This window comes from Corapipo altera, unplaced genomic scaffold (assembly GCF_003945725.1).
Source record: "Corapipo altera isolate COAL_440 unplaced genomic scaffold, ASM394572v1 187, whole genome shotgun sequence".
Taxonomy (NCBI): Eukaryota; Metazoa; Chordata; class Aves; order Passeriformes; family Pipridae; genus Corapipo; species Corapipo altera.
The window spans coordinates 337,818-356,828 of record NW_020885062.1 but is presented as its reverse complement, the minus strand read 5'-3'; the positions used below and the strand labels follow the sequence as shown (position 1 = coordinate 356,828).

Here is a 19,011-nt window from a genome sequence, read left to right as displayed (position 1 = left end):
ATCAGTGATTATACAGCACAATGTGGCATTGGAAGCAGGAGGGTTGTCTGTAGGGCTGACCAGCCTGGCTGTTTCTATCTGTAATTGGGTTTTGTGCATGGAAACACCTGGTACCACACACTGAGTCACAGGGCTTTAGAGTGGTTGCTGTTAAGTGGCTCATCTCTGGTCAGGCAGTTAATGAGACCAGTTAAATCATGAGTGGCAGCTCTTGTTCTGAGCTGCTCCGAGTCGGAGGTAGCAGTGCTTTGGGGAGTAAGTGCTGGGTAACTGCCTCACTGCTCTGTGCTTTTTGTCAGCTCTTTGCTAATTTAACAAGAGAGGCAGTGCTGACCTCCATTTAATGAGTACCACATGTAGAGTTGTTCCTGTAGTCTCAGGAAAAAAATCAAAACAAAATAAACATGAATACGTAAAAGCTTTTAAGTCAGTAGCAAGCACAAGCTGGAGGAAGGTTGGACATAAAAGCAGTGGGCTCTGGAAAGAAATCTGCAACATAAACTCATGGTTTTAACTGTTTTGACTGACTGATTTTTCTGCCAGTCTCCATCTCAGTTCTGCAAGTTCTGTTTGGTTTGAGTCTTTCCAAGAGAGCTTTGAAAGAGTGAGGAGTTAGTGGACATGAAGCAAAACAACAGTCTTGCTCTTTTTAGCTGCATGATCTGTAGCGATGATGTGATTTAGCAGCTAATCATTAACAGCCTGTCTGTTTGTGATCTCCCAGATCATCAGCAACGTTCCAGCAGACAGCCTGGTCCGTACAGAGCGCCCTCCCAACAAGGAGATCCTGAGGTACTTCATCCGGCACAACGCGCTCCGCGCCGGCACGTGCGAGAACGCCCCGTGGGTCGTGGAGGATGAGCTGGTGAAGAAATACTCTCTGCCCAGTAAATTCAGTGACTTCTTGCTTGACCCACATAAGGTAAGAATTCCTAAAAGTACCTCCTTTGCTGTCACACTCGTTCTACGCTCTTAGTCTCAGCAGAGACTTCAGTGTGCTGGGTGGGTTTTACAGTCGCAGAATCCTCAGGGTTGAAAAAGCCCCCTGAGATCATTGAGTCCAGCTGTTCCCCCAGCACTGCCAAGGCCATCCTTGAATAATATCCCCAAGTACCACATCTACATGTCCTTTAAATCCTTCCAGAGAGGAACAGAGAAGGAAAACTCACTCTTTTGAAGGTTGACCCTTTGAGACGTGACACAGCTTGACTGTATGAAAGCAGTCTGCTCTGAAAATTTGAGGTGTAACTGCCTTTTTTGAGGTTTTTCCAGTAGTTTATGTTGCTTGTCTACAAGTAAAGACATTTCCTGGTGTTAGAGAAATGGAAGAGCTCAGTCCTACCTGGTAGTGCCAAGTAGTGGGCCCTTTTCATAGTTACAGGAGCTGGATGTGTGTGACATCATGATGCCTGACTCTTGTATGGGAGTGGACTGAGGGTTGGCAGATACCACAAATTTTGTACTGAATATTTGAGTATCAGGGGTGGGTATTTTCCAGCTCTTTGTACTGACCAACCAAAGACAGTTAACCAACTCAATGCCATATCATGAAATCTGCAGTTCTAACATCCATCTTTGGGTGTAGAAAGCACTGATTTGTTCATTTGGTAAACTCACTTTTTCATGGACTTTGTTGTTCTAAACCTAAAAGAGAAATATTTGTTCAGGACAAGGGGGAGTGGCTTCAAACTCACAGAGAGTAGGTTTGGATTGGATATTGGGAAAAAATTCTTTAGTGTGAGGGTGGTGAGGCCCTGGCACAGGTTGCCCAGAGAAGCTGTGGCTGCCCCATCCCTGAAAGTGTCCAAGGCCAGTTTGGACAGGGCTTGGAGCAACCTGGGCTAGTGGAAGGTGTCCCTGCCCATGGCAGGAGGGTGGAACAGGATGATCTTTAAGGTCCCTTCCAATCCAGGCCACTCTCTGAGTCTGTGATTCTGTGATTACAGAAGCCTGTTACCCTTAATGCGTTGAGCAATTTCATTGGAAAATACATTAAAAATATGGGCAAAAATAATTGACAGAAATATCTAGATAACCTTTATTTACCTTTCAGTATTAATACAAAATTATTCTTTCTTTAATTTTAGTATATGACTCTCAACCCCTCAACCAAGAGGAAAAGCTCTCGATCACCTGACAGAAAGCTTACTAAGAAATCCAAAACAGATGGATCATCCCTGGGGCAGCCTCTGAGCCCCACTCTGTGGTGTCACGTGCATTTGGAGAAATCTATAATTGGCTCTCCACTGAAGGTGAAAAACTCTAAGAATTCAAAAAGCCCTAAAGAGGAGCTGGAAGAGGTGATGAAAATTGTGTCACCTGCTAAACTTGGTTCTAACTTTCACATTCCAAAGAGGAGTCGATTAGGAAAGGGCGACAACAAATCCTTGGACAAAAAACAAAGAGGCAAAAGGGTTCTGAATGGGCAGAAATCATCAGGGAAAGCCAAGTCTCCCAGGAAAGGCCTGAAGACCCCCAAGATGAAAATGAAACAAATGACGCTGTTGGACATGGCTAAAGGTACCACTAAGGTGTCCAGGACTCCCAGGAATTCTGGAGGCACCCCTGGATCTTCCAGGAAACCCCAGAAGCACCTGCCTCCTGCAGCGCTCCATCTCATTGCCTATTACAAGGAAAACAAAGACCGGGAGGACAAAAAAAGTGCTCTTTCCTGCATCATCTCCAAAACTGCTCGGCTGCTCTCCAACGAGGACCGGGCCCGGCTCCCCGAGGACCTGCGGGGCTTGGTGCAGAAACGCTACGAGCTCCTGGAGCACAGGAAGAGATGGGCCACCATGACTGAGGAGCAGAGGAAGGAGTACATGAAGAAGAAGAGGGAGAAGCTGAAAGAGAAACTGAAGGAGAGAGCGAAGGAGCGGAAGGAGAAGGAGATGAAGGAAAAACTGGAAAAACAGAAGAGATTTGAGGACCAAGATCTGAAAGGGAAGACATTGCCTACTTTCAAACTGGTTGATACTCCAGAAGGACTTCCTAACACGCTCTTTGGGGATGTGGCCATGGTGGTGGAGTTCCTGAGCTGTTACTCAGGGTTATTGATGCCGGATGCTCAGTATCCCATCACGGCCGTGTCCCTGATGGAAGCCCTCTGTGCAGAAAAGGGAGGCTTCCTGTACTTGAACCGAGTACTGGTGATTCTCTTGCAGACCCTGCTGCAGGATGAAATTGCTGAGGATTATGCTGAGCTGGGAATGAAGCTCTCTGAGATCCCACTTACCCTGCATTCCGCTTCCGAGCTGGTTCGCCTGTGCCTGCGCAAGTCGGATGTGCAAGAGGAGAGCGAGGTCTCAGATAACGTAGATGAGAGCAAGGATTCGGCAGCTTTTGACGATAACGAAGTACAGGATGAGTTTTTGGAGAAACTGGAGACATCTGAGTTCTTTGAGTTGACTCCCGAAGAGAAGTTGCGGATCCTGGGAGCGCTGTGCCACCGCATCCTCATGACGTACTCGGTGCAGGACCACGTGGAGGCCAAGCAACAGGCGTCGGCTGAGCTGTGGAAGGAGCGCCTGGCCGTCCTCAAGGAGGAGAACGACAAGAAGAGGGCAGAGAAGCAGAAGAGAAAAGAGATGGTGGCCAAGAACAAGGAGAACGGCAAAGATGAGCATATGATGGGCAGGAGTGAAAAGAAAAAAGAGATGATGAAAATGGAGCACCGGGTGGAAATGGAAGCCGACGACATGATCAGTGCTGTGAAGAGCAGGCGCCTTCTCGCCATCCAAGCCAAGAAAGAGAGGGAGCAACAAGAAATACAGATGAGAGGTAAGAAAAATACCAAGGGAGTGTGTCATGGAATAACTTCCTGGCAAAATTCGTGGCCTGTTTTCAGAAGCATTGCCTGGTTATGTGGGTTTTGCTCACTGGAGATCTCTAACTCAGCTGCTGTGGTTCCTGTGGCAGCTCAAAAATCTGGAGTTTTAAGAGAAAGTTTTTTATGTGTGGGTGTCTTTTGTTCAGTACCTTTCTAATTTTGTCAGGCCAAGGAAGGTTGGACAAAAGAGTATCTGTTTTGGGAACAGAAAGCAACCAAAATTTGTCTATGTCCAAATATCATCTGGTTCTTACATGGAGAGGAGATGCTTCCTGCCTGAAAGCCAGTTCCAGCAGCTGCTGCTGGCCTTGCTGCCCTGCACATTATCAGGCTGATGCCAGCAGCCCTTCTCCCACATCAGAACAACTTGCACAATAAACCTCATTTTGCAGTTTCTCACTTCAAAGAATTAGTTATGGAGCTGTGTAAATGTAAACTGTCCACTCACCTTTCTAAATCATGAGTTGCAGCACCAAACTTCGTGTGTGTCTGTGTAATGAGTGCTGTTTGCTGAGGGGTGTGGATGTGAAGAGCAAAACACTTTGGAATTACATTTTAGGGATTTTTTTGTTGTTGTTGTAAATGTGGGTACTGGACAGAGGGAGATGGACAGCACAGCTTGTCTTGGTTATTTCTGAAACAACTGAGGGACAAGCATCCCACCTGGAGCCTGGCTTGTGTGCCTTAGCTGGAATGTGGGAATATCTGTTCTAGGAGACCAAGAATCCCAGAATGGTTTGGATTGGAAGGGACCTTAAAGCTCATCTGGTTCCACTCCCTGCCATGGGCAGGGACACCTTCCACCAGCCCAGGTTGCTCCAAGCCCTGTCCAACCTGGCCTTGGACACTCCCAGGGATGGGGCAGCCACAGCTTCTCTGGGCAACCTGTGCCAGGCCCTCCCCATCCTCACAGCCAAGAACTTCCTCCTGTTATCCAAACTAAACCTCCTCTCTGTCAGATTAAAACCATCTCACAGTCAGAGGTTTCTCTTTCACCTCTCTGGTAACATTTGTACACTGGGAGCTCTGACCTCTTCCAAGTCAAACCCATCAAGATTGCAGCCAGTGCTGCCCAGCTTGCCTCTTAAAACCACTTCAAGAAAGCAGAAATTTATGTTTTTATTCTTTTTGGACTTCAAAAGAAGCCAATGCAGAAGTTCCTGTTGAGATAAAGTGGTTATTGTCAGTATTTTCTTGATAGTAAAATTCGAGTCACTTCCATTTCCTCGTTACTGCAGCACCTACTAATTGTTCTTTGCCTTATCACTCCACGAAGGAGTAGTTCCCATACAGGCTGTCCAAAGTGATGGAGAGCTGGAAGCCTGTACAGCTAAGGGAGCCTGCTAGAGAGGAAAGTGCAGCTGAGAGTAGCTCACCTTCACTACTGAAAATGAGGTGTGGGCAGGAGCCCTCTAGTTTGGTGTCTTTGTTCTCATTTTGTTTGAACGGTTTTGGCAAATGAATAAATTCAAGTGTCTGTCCTTTGCTTGGGAAAGTCCTTGAAGTCAGGTGTCTGTCCTTATCCTGTCACTTGGTGGTGCCTGCTGCAACTGCTCTGTGCAGCTGGCTGGGAAAAATCCCTGTGTCCTGAATGCCCACCATACCCCACGTGGGCAGAATCAGAGAGCTGGGTGGCAGAATGGCTTGGGTTTGTCTCTGGAGTCTTGGCTCTCGTGGTGTAACAAATGCCAAGGGTATGTTTTTCATCAGGTCTCCTCTAATCAGGATTAATTACATTTGGCAGGACTTGAGAGCCTTACCAGATATTTACTAATCAACTGTTATCAAACCTGGCTTGACACAGAAAATGGCTCCAAGAGAAAGGGAGCCTGGGAAAAGTTCTGACGAGAAGGTACCTCATCCCTGGACCTCAGGCAGCACGTGGCCTCTCTGTGCTGCTTCTGCCTGCCCCACTCCACCTTTCCCCTTCATTATGGTCTCATTCCACCTGCTTTGGACCCTCCTTTGTGAGGCTTCGGGGTCACCTGATTGTGGCCTTACAGTGCCTGAAGGGAACCTGCAGTGAAGGTGGAGAGAGCCTGAAGTGACAGGACAAGGGGGAGTGGCTTCAAACTGGGAGTAGGTTTAGGCTGGATAACAGGAGGAAGTTCTTGGCTGTGAGGATGGGGAGGGCCTGGCACAGGTTGCCCAGAGAAGCTGTGGCTGCCTCATCCCTGGCAGTGTCCAAGGCCGGGTTGGACGGGGCTTGGAGCAACCTGGGCTAGTGGAAGCTGTCCCTGCCATGGATGATGATGAGATGATCTTTAAGGTCCCTTCCACCCCAAACAGTTCTGTGATCCCATGACACGATTCTTGGCAGAAGCTGCCTTGCTTCCTGCTTCTTACCTAGAGATGTGAAAGGACATGTTTTGCTCTTTAAGCTCTTGCCAGGAGCCTGTGATGCCAGGATTTAGGCCACTTTGTATTTTTCTTTTCCCTGTTTTTTTTGTTCACAGCCATGGATATTGAAAGCTACTAAAATTTCAGTACTTCTGTCACGAGTGGGAGGACTGAGGTTTCTATTTTAATGTTCTCCCACATTACCTACAATGGGAAATAATAATAAGGACTGATTTCTCCAGACAATTTTTATCCAGGCTTTCTTCAGCCCAGTTCATCCTTATGCCTTGACTGCTTAATTCTTGATCTTTTTTCTAGAATGGTGGGTGGAAAGTAAAACAAAAGGTTGGATGGTTGTGCCCAAAGAATATTAACTAAAATCCCCAATAGATTTTTTTTTTTTTACCCCCACAGTGTGGTAAAATAAAAGACAATATTGGTGTCTGGATACAACAAAGGGAAGCTAATTCTGCTCTGTGCTAATTCCAACAGTGAGGATGGAGAAAGAAGCAGAGGAAGAAAGAATCCGGAGGCATAAAGCTGCAGCTGAGAAAACCTTCCAGGATGGAATTGCCAAAGCCAAGCTGGTGATGCGCAGAACCCCGGTGGGCACCGACCGGAACCACAACAGGTGGGGAAGGGAAACACCCCTGAGCTGGCAGCTCTGCCCTGGGAGGGGGGCTGTGTCAGACAGCAGCATCTGGAAAAGGGTAGATAGGGAGGGAGAATGTAGGAATTGTGGAGAAGAGAGAAGGGAGCTTTTTGTGTACATGGAGTGTGGTGGGTGGGTGCATGCCCAGCTTTCTGTGGCCTTCCCATAGAGGTCAGGATCACTCGACATCAGTGCTCAGGAACCTCATTACAGTCATCTTTTCTTCTTTTTCCATGTTGTTGCACAGGAATGCTCTTAGAATGGGTTCTAATCAAAGCTTTCCGTGTTTCTCAGCTGGGCTAAGATAGACACATGTACATTCAGATGCACACAGATGCTTCTCCCCTCAATGCAAATAAAAGCCTGTGTGTGTAACCAGCCAGCAGAGGAGGCAGGGGCCTGTTAACACACGTGTTTCCTGCAGGTATTGGCTGTTCTCAGATGAGGTTCCTGGATTGTTCATCGAGAAGGGTTGGGTACATGACAGTATAGACTACAGGTTCACCCTGCCCCACCAGAAAAAGGAAGATCTGAAGAAGGACCACAGCCCTGGAGGTATGGTCACCATGCTTCTCTGGGGGCAAAAATCCATGTTTGGGAAAGGAAACTTAACACTTGTATGTGGAAATAGTTCTTGAGACAGAAGAGCCTGCTAAAATCTCACTCCAGATGGGTTTCAGTCCTGATCATTTCTTGCTTTTGGAACATCACAGGCTGGCACTGAGTCCATTTGCAGCAATCCTGCATGGGAGAGCTCATGGAGTTAGATCTGAGCCATCATCTGGTGGGATTGTCTTGGACAAGGATCAGAGCAGGCATATGTAGAGGAATGGAGCAGGACAGACCTGCAGTGAGATCCTTCATCCAGGTGTAACTTAGCAGTCACCTTTCTCAGTGGCTGGTTGAGCTGGAGCTGTATCATTCCAAGCCCCTCCATGGGTATATTTTCTTATGTGAACTCTTTCAAATACTGACCAGCTGTGTTCCTGTACACCACTTGCTTCCAGCTGTTTTTACCTCTCAGCTTTTGTCCATGTGCTTCCCCAGCCAGTGGGCAGGATTTCATCATGATCTCTTGGAGAATTAACAAGCAAGTGCTTCAATGAGCAAAGGTTTAAATCCGCGTCAGACCGTTGTCTGAGATGCTCAGAAATACAAACACACGCTGCTTATAACTCCTTCAGTTCTCAAAGTGCATTGTCAGTACACAGCTAAAAAGTGAAACTGGGGGTTTATGTTTTGGGAATAGCAGGAATGCTGCTCAGGAATCCACCTGAGCCTGTGCTTTTCTCTTGCAGAGAAGCGGAAGAGCACAGGCAGCGACGGCCGAGGGACCAAACTGCCCCGCTCCGTGCCCAGCACAGACCTGCCTGCCGAGACCACCACTCCCAAGCAGGGCCAGAACCTATGGTAACACACGCCTTTATAGCCCCAAAATACTCAAAAGTGTAGAGGTCAAGGAGTCTAGACACATTTCTTTTGCCAGGCCCTGCTATGAAGCTGTTACTCTTTCAGTGCTGAGCAGTTGGGTTGGTTCAGCAGCTCCCCAGGCCTCTGCTGCTGATGTTATCACTGCCCTGCTAACAGGGTAGCCAGTCCAAGAGCCAGTGGAATCTTTATTCAACCTAATCAATCAGACTTAAAGCCAGTATAAATTAAGCTGGTAAAATGCTGCTTTGATATATTGCTGTGTACTTACCAGTATTGGTAAGCGATACTTAAAAAAAAAAAAAGGAGGGGAGCAGTGTCAGGGTTTTTGTTTGTGGTTCATTTCAGCAGACCTGAGTTGTGACACATGGGGCCCTTGAGCACAAGAAATTTAAGTCTTCCTGGATGTCTCTGGAGACAGGCCTATATCCTTCCTGTTCTTGTACTATGTGAGATGTGCTGAGTCCTCCCCCAGCTCCTCATCTCCTCCAGTGTCTTATTCCTGGGCTTCCCAGCAGGCTGTAGTGGTGTCCACTTGTCTTCCTATAGCACCATAGAATTAATTTTTGTCCCTGCTGATAGTTGTAGCTTAGCAAAGTTATTCTTTCATGCTGACAGCCTGTTCTCCCTGTAATGCTTCCCAGTGCCAAGCAACATCTTCTAAATGAATCAGATCTCCTTTGAGCATGTTTGATTGGGACTTGCTCCAGTAATTGGCCCTACCAGTGTCCTTAAAGAAATTCTCCTGTGTTGAGTGTTGCTCTGTGTGTTAAGGAGTGCTCAGCAGTGTCCCCACACCACAGAACACTGGTTAAGCTTCACCTGTTAACTGCCTGTGGAGGACTCTGCATTTTTTAGATAACCCTGAGAAGTACATGCTCCTGTAGCTCCCCTCTCAGCAGGGTCTGTTCCCCAGAGTTCTCCACTGCTGACACACAGAGTGGGGTTACTTGGTCTGTGAGAAATAGAAGTTGAACTCAGCTCCCAGGAATAGTTGCCAGTCAGAACTACTTTACCAAACATGTTCCTGCTCACCCACCAGGAACTGTCAAAGAGGCTGAAATCTGTGGATGTCTTGATTCATCTGAGCCACCAGCACTGAGAGATGATTCTTTGTGTTGCTCTACCCCTTCTGTAATGGCAGCAAGGTGTAGGAGATCAGAGTTCCTGTGCTTTCCTTCTCTGCCCCATCCTGCCAGGAGAAATCTCCACCCCCTTCTCAGTCTGGACCTTTACATGACTTGTCATGTGGCCAAAATTCAGGCAGTTGGGCTTTCCTGGGGTGCTGCACAGGGGTTGTGGAGGACAGTATGACCCACAGGGAAGTCCTCTGCTCTTCCTAACTGCCTGCTCTGTCTTGGTCTTCGTTGAGCAGAGATGACAAGGTGTGCTCCAAGAGAAGGACCAATTCTATAAGGAAAAGAGTACCTTAAATTTAGAGTGCATATTGCTAACCCTGAGGGCAGCATAGAGCCAAATTGGATGAGTTAATTAACACAGAACTCCTGTAACTTGTAACTCCAGGCTGAACTTGAAAAAGCACAGTGTTTGATCTGCTCTATCAGGTTGGCCACTCCCAAGGACATGCTCAGAGAGATCAGAGTGGTGACAGAGGCAGGAGTGCTGCATGGAGTAACCAGTCACACAGCCTGGGAGGAGCAGCTCTTGGAACCAGGTCCTGGACACACTCAGTGCTGAATTATGTTCTGTTTTGTATGGAGTGGCCATAATGGATGGTGTTCTCCTTTTTGTGAAAAAGAGAGCAACTAAAAGAATTAAGAAGCTTCTTTAGAAGTTTAAAGGCAGCCAGAATCCTAAAACACTTTGAGAGAGATTTGCTTTAGAGTTTCCACACTAGGTGGTCAGAGCAAATGCTGCCTCTTACCTTTGAGGAAAAAGGTTTGGGGAACTTGAAAAAAAAAACCAGCAGCAGCAATCACAAAACATCCTGATTGTGGCTCACGTCAGGATAAGGAAGCTGTTAAAAGTAAGAAAGCCTACTTAAAACCTGTGGTTGAGTCTAAGTGGCAGAATAAAAGGGATGTTAAACTGAAGTACAGACTAAGGGGAAAACAATTTTCATTTTCCCTTGGGAAACAAACTTGCTTCACCAGATCTGTTGTTACAGGATTTGCCTTAGGAGAAGAGGGAAGCTCTTCTCATGAGTGAATAATTGACCAAGGGACATGAAAGAAGTTACAGAAATATTCCAACCTGTATGTTCAGCAGGGAGATGGAGAGTAATGCTAGAGGAGAATGGGGAAGCCTCCTAAAGACAGAGGATTTCTTTTGATACAGAAAAAAGGGATCAGGAAATTAAACTAGAAGATGGCAGTTCTGAAATAGAGAGGAGAGTGCTGCAGCTGAGGTACACAACTCACTGCTGCCAGCTGCTGTGGACTGTGAACTGTACCTGCTCAAAGCTGGACAAACTGCTGAGAGAGGAGTTCACTGAGGAACAGGAAGCACAAAGGTTCTTGTCCTGGCACACAGAGAAGTCCTTGAACCAGCAGATGCTGCAATCTGGAGGGGCAGGTCCCTGTGCTGCCCCTTGGCCACTCAGACATCAGACTCTGAGCCGGGTGTGATTTTCTTGGCCTGGCCACAGTGTCTTTAATATCTGTCCTTTTTAGTCCCTGCTGGGAAGGACTCTAAATGCTGACAATTGCAGCACCTGCTGTTTGTTCATGGGATTCTTGTGCCCCTGCTGTGCCAGGCAGGGCAGCTGGGAGGTGCAGTAATGCAGGTGGAGGGTCTGAGCCAGGCGTGGGCCTTGAGCAGGGGCACGGAGGCAGCTTCTCAAAGGACACATAACCCCTTCTAATTCACCCTCTGCTGTGCTGGCTGCCTCTCCCTGACTGACAGGGCACCCAAAGCCGTGCCTGCAGCTAAGCAATAAGCTCCCTCAGCTGAAAGGCTTTTCCTTAAAGCTCTGGAGCTGCAAAGAGCCTGTTTGCTAAGTACCTGTCTGACAGCTGCCACCATTTACAGGTAAGCTTCCACAAAAAGCCAAGTGACAGCCTGAGAGCTGTTATTTCAGGGGATAGACAGGAACTAGAATTTCCCTCTGAGGAAATCCATATTCCTGTTCCTGTTTTTTTCCTCTGGGGCCATTGTCATTGATCTCTCCCATCTCAAGGACTCTCTTGAGCATAGATGGTTATGGAAGAGTCTCCTCCTTGGCTGATTTTTGCATGTTGTCCTTGGACAGCCTGAGGAGCTCTGAGCCCACAGTGAAGTCCTTGGCTGTCTACATGCCCTGTTGTTTGGATGCAAGGACTCTTCCAACCATAACTCATGATGTTGGCACGTGCATAGGAAGTTTAATTTCTTTGTATTTTGCTTTAAGTCCTGCTGTCTGTCTCTTTTCCTAGTGGTGTGTCTGATGTGGGATTGAGTAGCCTCACAGTGCACATAGAGCATCTTCAGCTTTACCCTTTTATACTTCAGAGCAATGAGACTTTGAAATTAAATACCAAATTAACTCTGAATAGTTGTATTTCACAGTCCTGCCCCTTTTCTCCTCGAGGATGGGGTGGGAGCTGGTAGGATACTGATAAAGGGAGAGATAGATTTCATACTTCTGCCAAGAGTTACAAAAACAGTGTCTTAAGGAAGTGGTTCTGCTTTCAGTATTTTGCCCCCAAAAATAAGAGGGCCCAGTGCTTTGTCCTCAAAGTGCAGAGGCTGAATCATTGTACAGAATCATAAACACTTGGTTGCTTCTGTCTTCTCCAGACAGATGGCCCAGTCCCATTCCTAACCTTGTGCCCCACTTGCACAGATATTGATGCTTATTTAAAAAATCTCCCTGTTTAAAATTTCTGGGCACATGGTCCCTGAAGAAGTGTTTGTCCATAGCATAGTGCTTGTGAGCTGTGTATATCCTGATCTTCCCTGCAAGTAATCACAGGTCACACACAGCCTTTGCAGGATGTTAGCATGCAGGAGACTTCTTGCTCATCCTGGTCAGAAAGCAGTTGAATTTTGGAAACAGTGGCATCTCTGCAGAGTAACTCCCGTTGTTCTTCATCTATTAGGAATTCAGCATGGTTTGGCGGGTCCCCTCAGCAGACAATTTGAGTTAACCATGAGTGGGTGCTGACAGACTCCATTCTCAAGCCTATACTCTACAGATGGAGTTCCCCTGTTTCCACCAACCCTCCAGAGCAGGTACTGGTCCTGGGCTCCTCTAGATGTTGTCCTCTCGATTTCTTCATTCCCTAGTCCAGGTTTTATACCTTTCTCTGTCCCTTGCAGCCTTGTAGCCTGAGAACAGGGAGGAATTCTCAGCCTGAGTGAATACTGGGAGCTCCTTTTGACTCGGTGCTTGTGCCATTTTTCCTTTCTCTTTTGGTTGCTGACCAGTCTGGCTTGTGCTGCCAGAAATGTCAGGAGAGAATCTAGGCTGTTCTTTAGGGATGTGGGAAGCCCTTGCACCAGTCAGGATTTCCCCCTTCTTAGGTCAGTTTGAAGACTTCCATCTGGTCTTGACTCTCCCAAAGGCATCTTTCCCATCCCCCTGGACTGTGTCAGGCCTTCCCCTCCCTGTTGGAAAGACTTTCTATTGCCTCCCCCCTTTAAAATACCAGCCCTGTCTTACCATGTCCATGCTCCCAGCCTGGAGCTGGTTGAGCCCCAGTTAGAGGTGCAGGTAGTTCCTACAGGTAGTAGGGAATGCCTGGGGCTAGTTTGGGAACCAGGAACTGTGGTTGCCAAGTGCCACTAATCAGACTAATGCTGGTGCCTCTGGTGTGTTTATATTTTGCAAATTTGAGTTCAGGCTGATGGAGAACAGTTCCCTCTCCCAGAAATCCCACTTCTTACTCTCAGGGTGAATGGGGAAGACTCAAGTACCTGTTGCAAATGTTCTTTTTTCTTCTCCAGTTTCCTTTTCAGCAGGGATAAAGTTGTACCAGGGCTTTACCTCTGCCTTTATTAAAAGGATGGGAGCTCCTTTCTGCAGCTGCCCAGCAGCTTGTGTTGTCTTTTCCCAAAACACTGGAGAATCCAAGTGCCATATGCTGACTCTTTCCAGTGCCTTTTCCTTTTTACAGGAAGACAAAACAGTGCAGGGAGTTCCCCCCTTGATTTGCCACCATGAGGGAAAGCTGAGAAAGCTTGGGCATGGTTGTCTTGGATATTTTTCCAGCTGGATCCCACGATCTGTCACCAGCAGTGTCTGATGTTGTTCCATCATAACCTGGGCAACCATCTCAATGTGCCTGGGTATCTGCAGGGCAGCTGGTTTGGAGCTTGGTTTATGCCATTTCCAGGTGGTGACAGATTCTACTGAGTGAAGGAAATCTGGAGTTGCTCCATCCTGTTTCTCAAAGGGAGGGATGCAGAGGACAGTGGTAGCCAAGGGTTTTGATCTCAGGGTGCAGAGGGTTGGATGTACTGAAGCAGGTGACTGGCAAGAAACCATTTTCCTTCCATTTTTAAACAATCCTATGTTTTGTTGGAGTAATTAATTTCCTAGCTGAATGCAAGTTGTGAGGCCATTCCCCTAAAACAAGCACATTAGAATTACAAAATATTTTCTTTTCAGATCTGGTATTTAGTAAGTATTTCTGCCTAAAATAAGCACTGTGGAGACTGGTGTTCCAAGAGGAGCCAGAACAGCAGCTTTGTCTAGTTGTTGCTCAGCTCATCTGAGTTTGTACCCAAGAAGAAAAATTGGGTCTGGAATCTTCTCTGTGGCTGGTCAGGATCACAGAGTGGTCCTTTGCAGTTGTTTCCATGTGAGGGTGATTTTCTGATTCCTTGAGTTCCTTTTTTTGAGGAGCAGTCCTCTTCCAGAAGATTTGGAATTAGTCTTATTTTCTGTAAATGAGCTCTGAGGCTCAGGTTGAATCCCTGCCCCATCAGGTGAGGAGGCCCTGTGGCATCCTAGAATAGAGTTGGAAAAAAAAAAAAAAAAAACAGGAAAAGAGCAGAATTTCAGGCTGCCTTAAAACTAGTTTAAATCTACAACCCAGCATGAAAACATGATTGTACTTTGGAATTGCAGAGAGGATGCCTGGTTTAGAGAACTCTGCAGAAGTGTTCCCCTTTTAGATTGGGATAACTGCTGGTGGCCATCCCTGTCCCAAAGGATTCCTGAGCAGGAAGGTTTCAAGCTGCTGACTATGGTTTTCACACCCTGCACTTGACCTTTGAAGTTCAGGTGAGCTTAGAGAGGAGGACTTGTGCACTTGCAGGGACACAGCCTGAACAGGGACACAGCTCCAGCAGCAGCAGTTGTGGAATCAGCCAGGGCATCCCCTTTTTAATCTGGGGACCTCTTGTTAGTGAAAGAAGATATGATTACAGTGCTGTGCTGTGCAGTGCAGGGCTTGTTAATCCTTGCAGTGCATCTAACATGACATTCAGATCACTTGAACCAACTGCAGTGTAGTGAATGGAGTCCCTGGGGTAGATGACTAAATTCAAATGCCAATGTTTTAATAAACCTAGTGGGGAAAATACATCAATAAATCAGTTCTGTGTTTATTTTGATTTTATTTTTTTCTCTCACCCTGGAATTGGCTACATTTGGGGACTGTGAAACAAGGCCAACCTGAGTCAGAATTCTTCTACCAGCATTCCTGGAAGTGCTTCACCTTGCTCTCTGGGGTTGGGATATAGGTTACCTGTCATCCCTGCCTACTGATCCTTGGGAACCATTTAGAAGAAGAAATTCTCTTGCCACAGAGATACCTTAGCTGATGATGGTGCATGTTCTGTCTTTCAGGTTTCTCTGTGACAGTCAGAAGGATTTGGATGAGCTGCTGGATTGCCTGCACCCCCAAGGAGTGAGGGAGAGCCAGCTCAAAGAGCGCTTGGAGAAAAAGTGAGCCTGCTCTTTGTTTTCCTCCGTGTGCTTTCTCCAAGGCAAAGCGTGTCCTCAGCACAGCAATCCCTGCCATTCCTGGGGCAACATCCTGGGCTGGGCTTTGGTCATTCCTGTGCTGAAAAGAGGAGGACACTGAGGTTGAGAAATTGCTGGTTTTCCTGGGCAGTAACTGCAGGTCCTTGATAAGTAACGCTGCGATCAGTGAGGAGGTTCTGTCAGTCTTTAAATTGCTCCGTGAAACTGGAACAAAGGCAGTGCTGGTTCACTCTGAGCCAGAACTGCCACGTGCTTTCAGGTGTCTTCCACAGAACGTTCTGCACTGCTGGAGCTCGTAACTCCCCAGGAAGACCATTGTCCTGGAGCCCGCCCAGGGGCAGTGCTCTGTACTCAAAGGCTGCGTTTGGTTTTCCAGGTATCAGGACATCACACATTCCATCCATTTGGCTCGGAAACAGAACCTGGGCCTCAAATCCTGTGATGGCAACCAGGAGCTGCTGAACTACCTCCGGAGTGACCTGATCGAGGTCGCGACGCGGCTGCAGAAGGGAGGCCTGGGATACGTCGATGTGACACCGGAGTATGAAGCAAAAGTGAGTGCACAGGCAAAGCACTGAGCAAGACAAGTGTGAGCTGATACTTCCTGTGGAAGGCCTGGAGTCTTTTTGTTTTCCTCAGACACGAGGAGCAAGAAAATCAGTTTTCTCATTTGTCTTTTAATTCTAAACTGTTATTTCAAGATGACACCTTGCTGTCTTGAGGGTCCTTTTGGTGTAGGTGTGTTGGAGCTGGGCGTCCTGCACAGCTGCTCATTTGTCCCATTTCCTAATTCTGGCAGCAGACTTCTCTATGGAGCATTAGCAGAACTCTGTGGGTGATTTTTGTCTTTTACATCAGAGCCAGCATGTCTTGTTGAAACAGCAGCAATGTGCTGATTCCATAACCAGATGTGGTAGATGCCTAATGTAGTGTGGTTATCACAGGTGTCCATTTGCAGGACATACCCACCTACACAGCACAGAGAGACATCCAGCTGTTATGGGATCATATGCTCTTCCCAACAGGTGTACTCACTGGAGAGCCTGAAGGATTTTGGAGAGTGTGTGATTGCACTCCAGGCTGGGGTTGTGAAGAAGTTTCTGCAAGGTTTCATGGCCCCCAAGCAGAAGAGAAGGAAACACCAAGGAGAGGACTACATTGCCAAGGCTGAGGAGATAGATGAAGATAAGAAAATGGCAGAAGAAGCCAAGGTATTGTTCACCTCAGGGCTCTGTTTTGGTCTTGCAATAGAACTGTTTGAGCAGGGACAGTACAGTTCATGGGATGCTAAATCCTGAGCAGCTTCCTCCCATTTCAGGTTTGGAGTGCAGTGGGTGTGGTGTTTGAGGGGCCAGATGTTCCCCGTTTATTTTGAGGAGTGAAGGTATAGGGAAAATCAAAATAATACTGAGGAGCTGCAGTTAATTTTCCCTCTATGACAGGAAATAGGTCAAGTTCCCTCTGTACAGTTTCTCTTTAATAAAAGCACATTATGGAGCATTTTCACAGAACTTAAGATTTGTATCCATCAGAGAGGACTAGTGGTGCCCTTGATCCACAAAGAGACCTGATGAGGTTCTGGTGACTGCAAAGGAATGAGGTTTACATCAAATTCCAGTGTCAGGCAAGAGGAGACACAAGTTGTTGGCTGTGTGACACTCATGGAGATGTCTGGGCAAACAAGCTGTGTGTGCCTGCAGGAGAGGAAAAGGGGTATTGTGGGTCTAAATACATATGCCTCCAAATCAAAGGGATGGAGAGGAGCTGAGGAGCATTGGGAAGGGTCCTGCAGGCAGTTGAGCTGTACCAGTGTTTCACCCTCAGGGGGACTTGTGCTCAGGGGCAGTTTCTATGCACCAAGTTGAACAGGACATTAGTGCCCCGTGACAAGGCTTTCCCCACTGCCCCCTTCAAAGTGTGCTCTGCCCTGACTGATCACTGACATCAACAGAAGCAGCAATATCAGAATTGGATCAGGAGAAACATTTGACATTCCCAACTTAAACAAAGAAGTATTAGATGCTTACCTGAAGGGAGCCCAAAGAAAAGATGGAGAGAGACTGTTTGCAAGAGCATGGAGTGACAGGACAAGGGGGAAGGGCTTCAAACTGCCAGAGTAAGTTTAGATTGGATATTAGGAAGAAATTGTTCCCTGTGAGGGTGGTGATGCCCTGGCACAGGTTGCCCAGAGAAGCTGTGGCTACCCCATCCCTGGAAGTGTCCAAGGCCAGGTTGGACAGGACTTGGAGCAACCTGGGCTGGTGGAAGATGTCCCTGCCCATGGCAGGGGGTGGAACTGGATGATCTTTAAGGTCCCTTCCACCCCAAACCATTCCACAATTCTGTGACTTGTACTGAGGGTGAGTTTTTTAGTGTGGATTTGTGTTTGGGTTTTTTTTTTAAACTCCTATCATTGTCTGCTGAGCCCTTGTTTGAACATCAGGTCTTTGCTAGGCTGTGGGATTGCCCTATTAGCAGGATAATTTGGATAGACACTTGAAATTTTCACAATCCTCAGTTGTCCTGAAGTATTTAAGCATTGCCAGTTTTGAATCTGCCCTCTGACTTTGGTGTTGTGCCACTGTCTCTGGAGCATTTATTTCTGCAGTGCAATGTTCAGCTTTTTTGGGGTTGGGTTTGTTTGTTGGTTTGTTTGCTTTAGGGATTTTTTTTTTTTCTTTGCCTCAGTTTATCTGGAATGAGCTTTCTTTTTGCCAAAGCAGAAAACCTTTAGAGATGACCTTGAAAGAGCAGCCTAGTTCTTAGATATAGTTATCTGATGAAAACCCCTGACTGCCAGGCAGACTGTTGTAAAGACAAATCTGCTGTGTAGGCCAAGAATTATGAAGCCTTTTGAGCCAGAACTGCACTGAGAGCACATAGCAGGTAAAATACAGCATAGCCACACTGGAAAAACACACTCAACATACTTCCAGACTTCAGGAACGGAATTGCAGCCCTGTGGTATGGTTATGTCTCGTTTTCCCTGTGAGAAACAAGTTATGGCTTAGCAGGCACCCGTTTGCTGACATAATTGTCTGTACTAAGGGTTCCTGCTGGCTCAGCTGCATGGCTGGAGCTCACACTGCTGAGTGGCAAAGGATTGCAGTGAGACCTGGCTTAGGGCTGCTCCTGAAAATCAGTCTGGGCCTCCGTTGGTGCAAACATTCCCATTTCCAGTGGTGGTAACACACTGGACTGTCCCAGAATAGGCCAGGGAATATGTGACCTGTTTGCAGTGTGACATTGCAGGACAGCAGCCTGAGCAGAGAGAGGAGCATGGCTGGGTTCTGGATGTGTTATCACTCCCATGACCTGCTTTCAGCAGTGCTTGCAAGGGGAGGGTCAGTCTTACCTGCAGACAATCCCTTAAAGAGCAGCTTCACAACCAAGCAGTTCCAGTTTCAGCTATTCCAAGGGATTTCTGTCAGCTCAGGATCCCAGCTGAGAGCCTTTTCAGCTGGAGGCTTTGTCCACCTTTACCAGAGAAGGTGCTTTCTGTCACTCTGAGGTTGTTGACAAGTGACTGAGGACTTTTCCTTTAGTATTTTGAGGTTTTTGTTTTGTTTTCCCTGCTAGATTTGCTCCTCTCCAGTCAGGAGGGGATTTCAGTTACTTCTTCCAGTCTCCCATTTTGCCTAGTTGGCAGCCAGAACTCCCTTGATACCAGTACTGCTCAAATGCCACAGTCTCCTGATGCTTGGGAAGCAAGGCTAGAAATCTGTTAAATTCCACAGGCTTGGGGAGAAATATCTGAGCAAAACTTGCCAACAGCTTTTGCAGATTTATCTTGGCCCAGCAGTTACCCAGTATGTTAACAGCAAAACCCATGGAACAGTTCCTTGGAAAATCAATTACACAGTATGTGAAGCACCTCAACAATGTTCT

General features: G+C 47.1%; 1 protein-coding gene across 1 annotated transcript in view; it reads left to right on the top strand.

Moving 5' to 3' along the window:
• BAZ1B (bromodomain adjacent to zinc finger domain 1B) overlaps window positions 1–19,011 on the top strand; it is a 42,545-nt gene that overhangs the window by 12,029 nt on the left and 11,505 nt on the right. Inside the window, exons 6-13 of the mRNA XM_027668989.1 lie at window positions 725–922; window positions 2,088–3,780; window positions 6,662–6,800; window positions 7,246–7,376; window positions 8,120–8,231; window positions 14,986–15,084; window positions 15,500–15,677; window positions 16,149–16,334. Coding sequence (XP_027524790.1) covers window positions 725–922; window positions 2,088–3,780; window positions 6,662–6,800; window positions 7,246–7,376; window positions 8,120–8,231; window positions 14,986–15,084; window positions 15,500–15,677; window positions 16,149–16,334 — 2,736 coding nt within the window. The remainder of the gene's footprint in view (window positions 1–724; window positions 923–2,087; window positions 3,781–6,661; window positions 6,801–7,245; window positions 7,377–8,119; window positions 8,232–14,985; window positions 15,085–15,499; window positions 15,678–16,148; window positions 16,335–19,011) is intronic.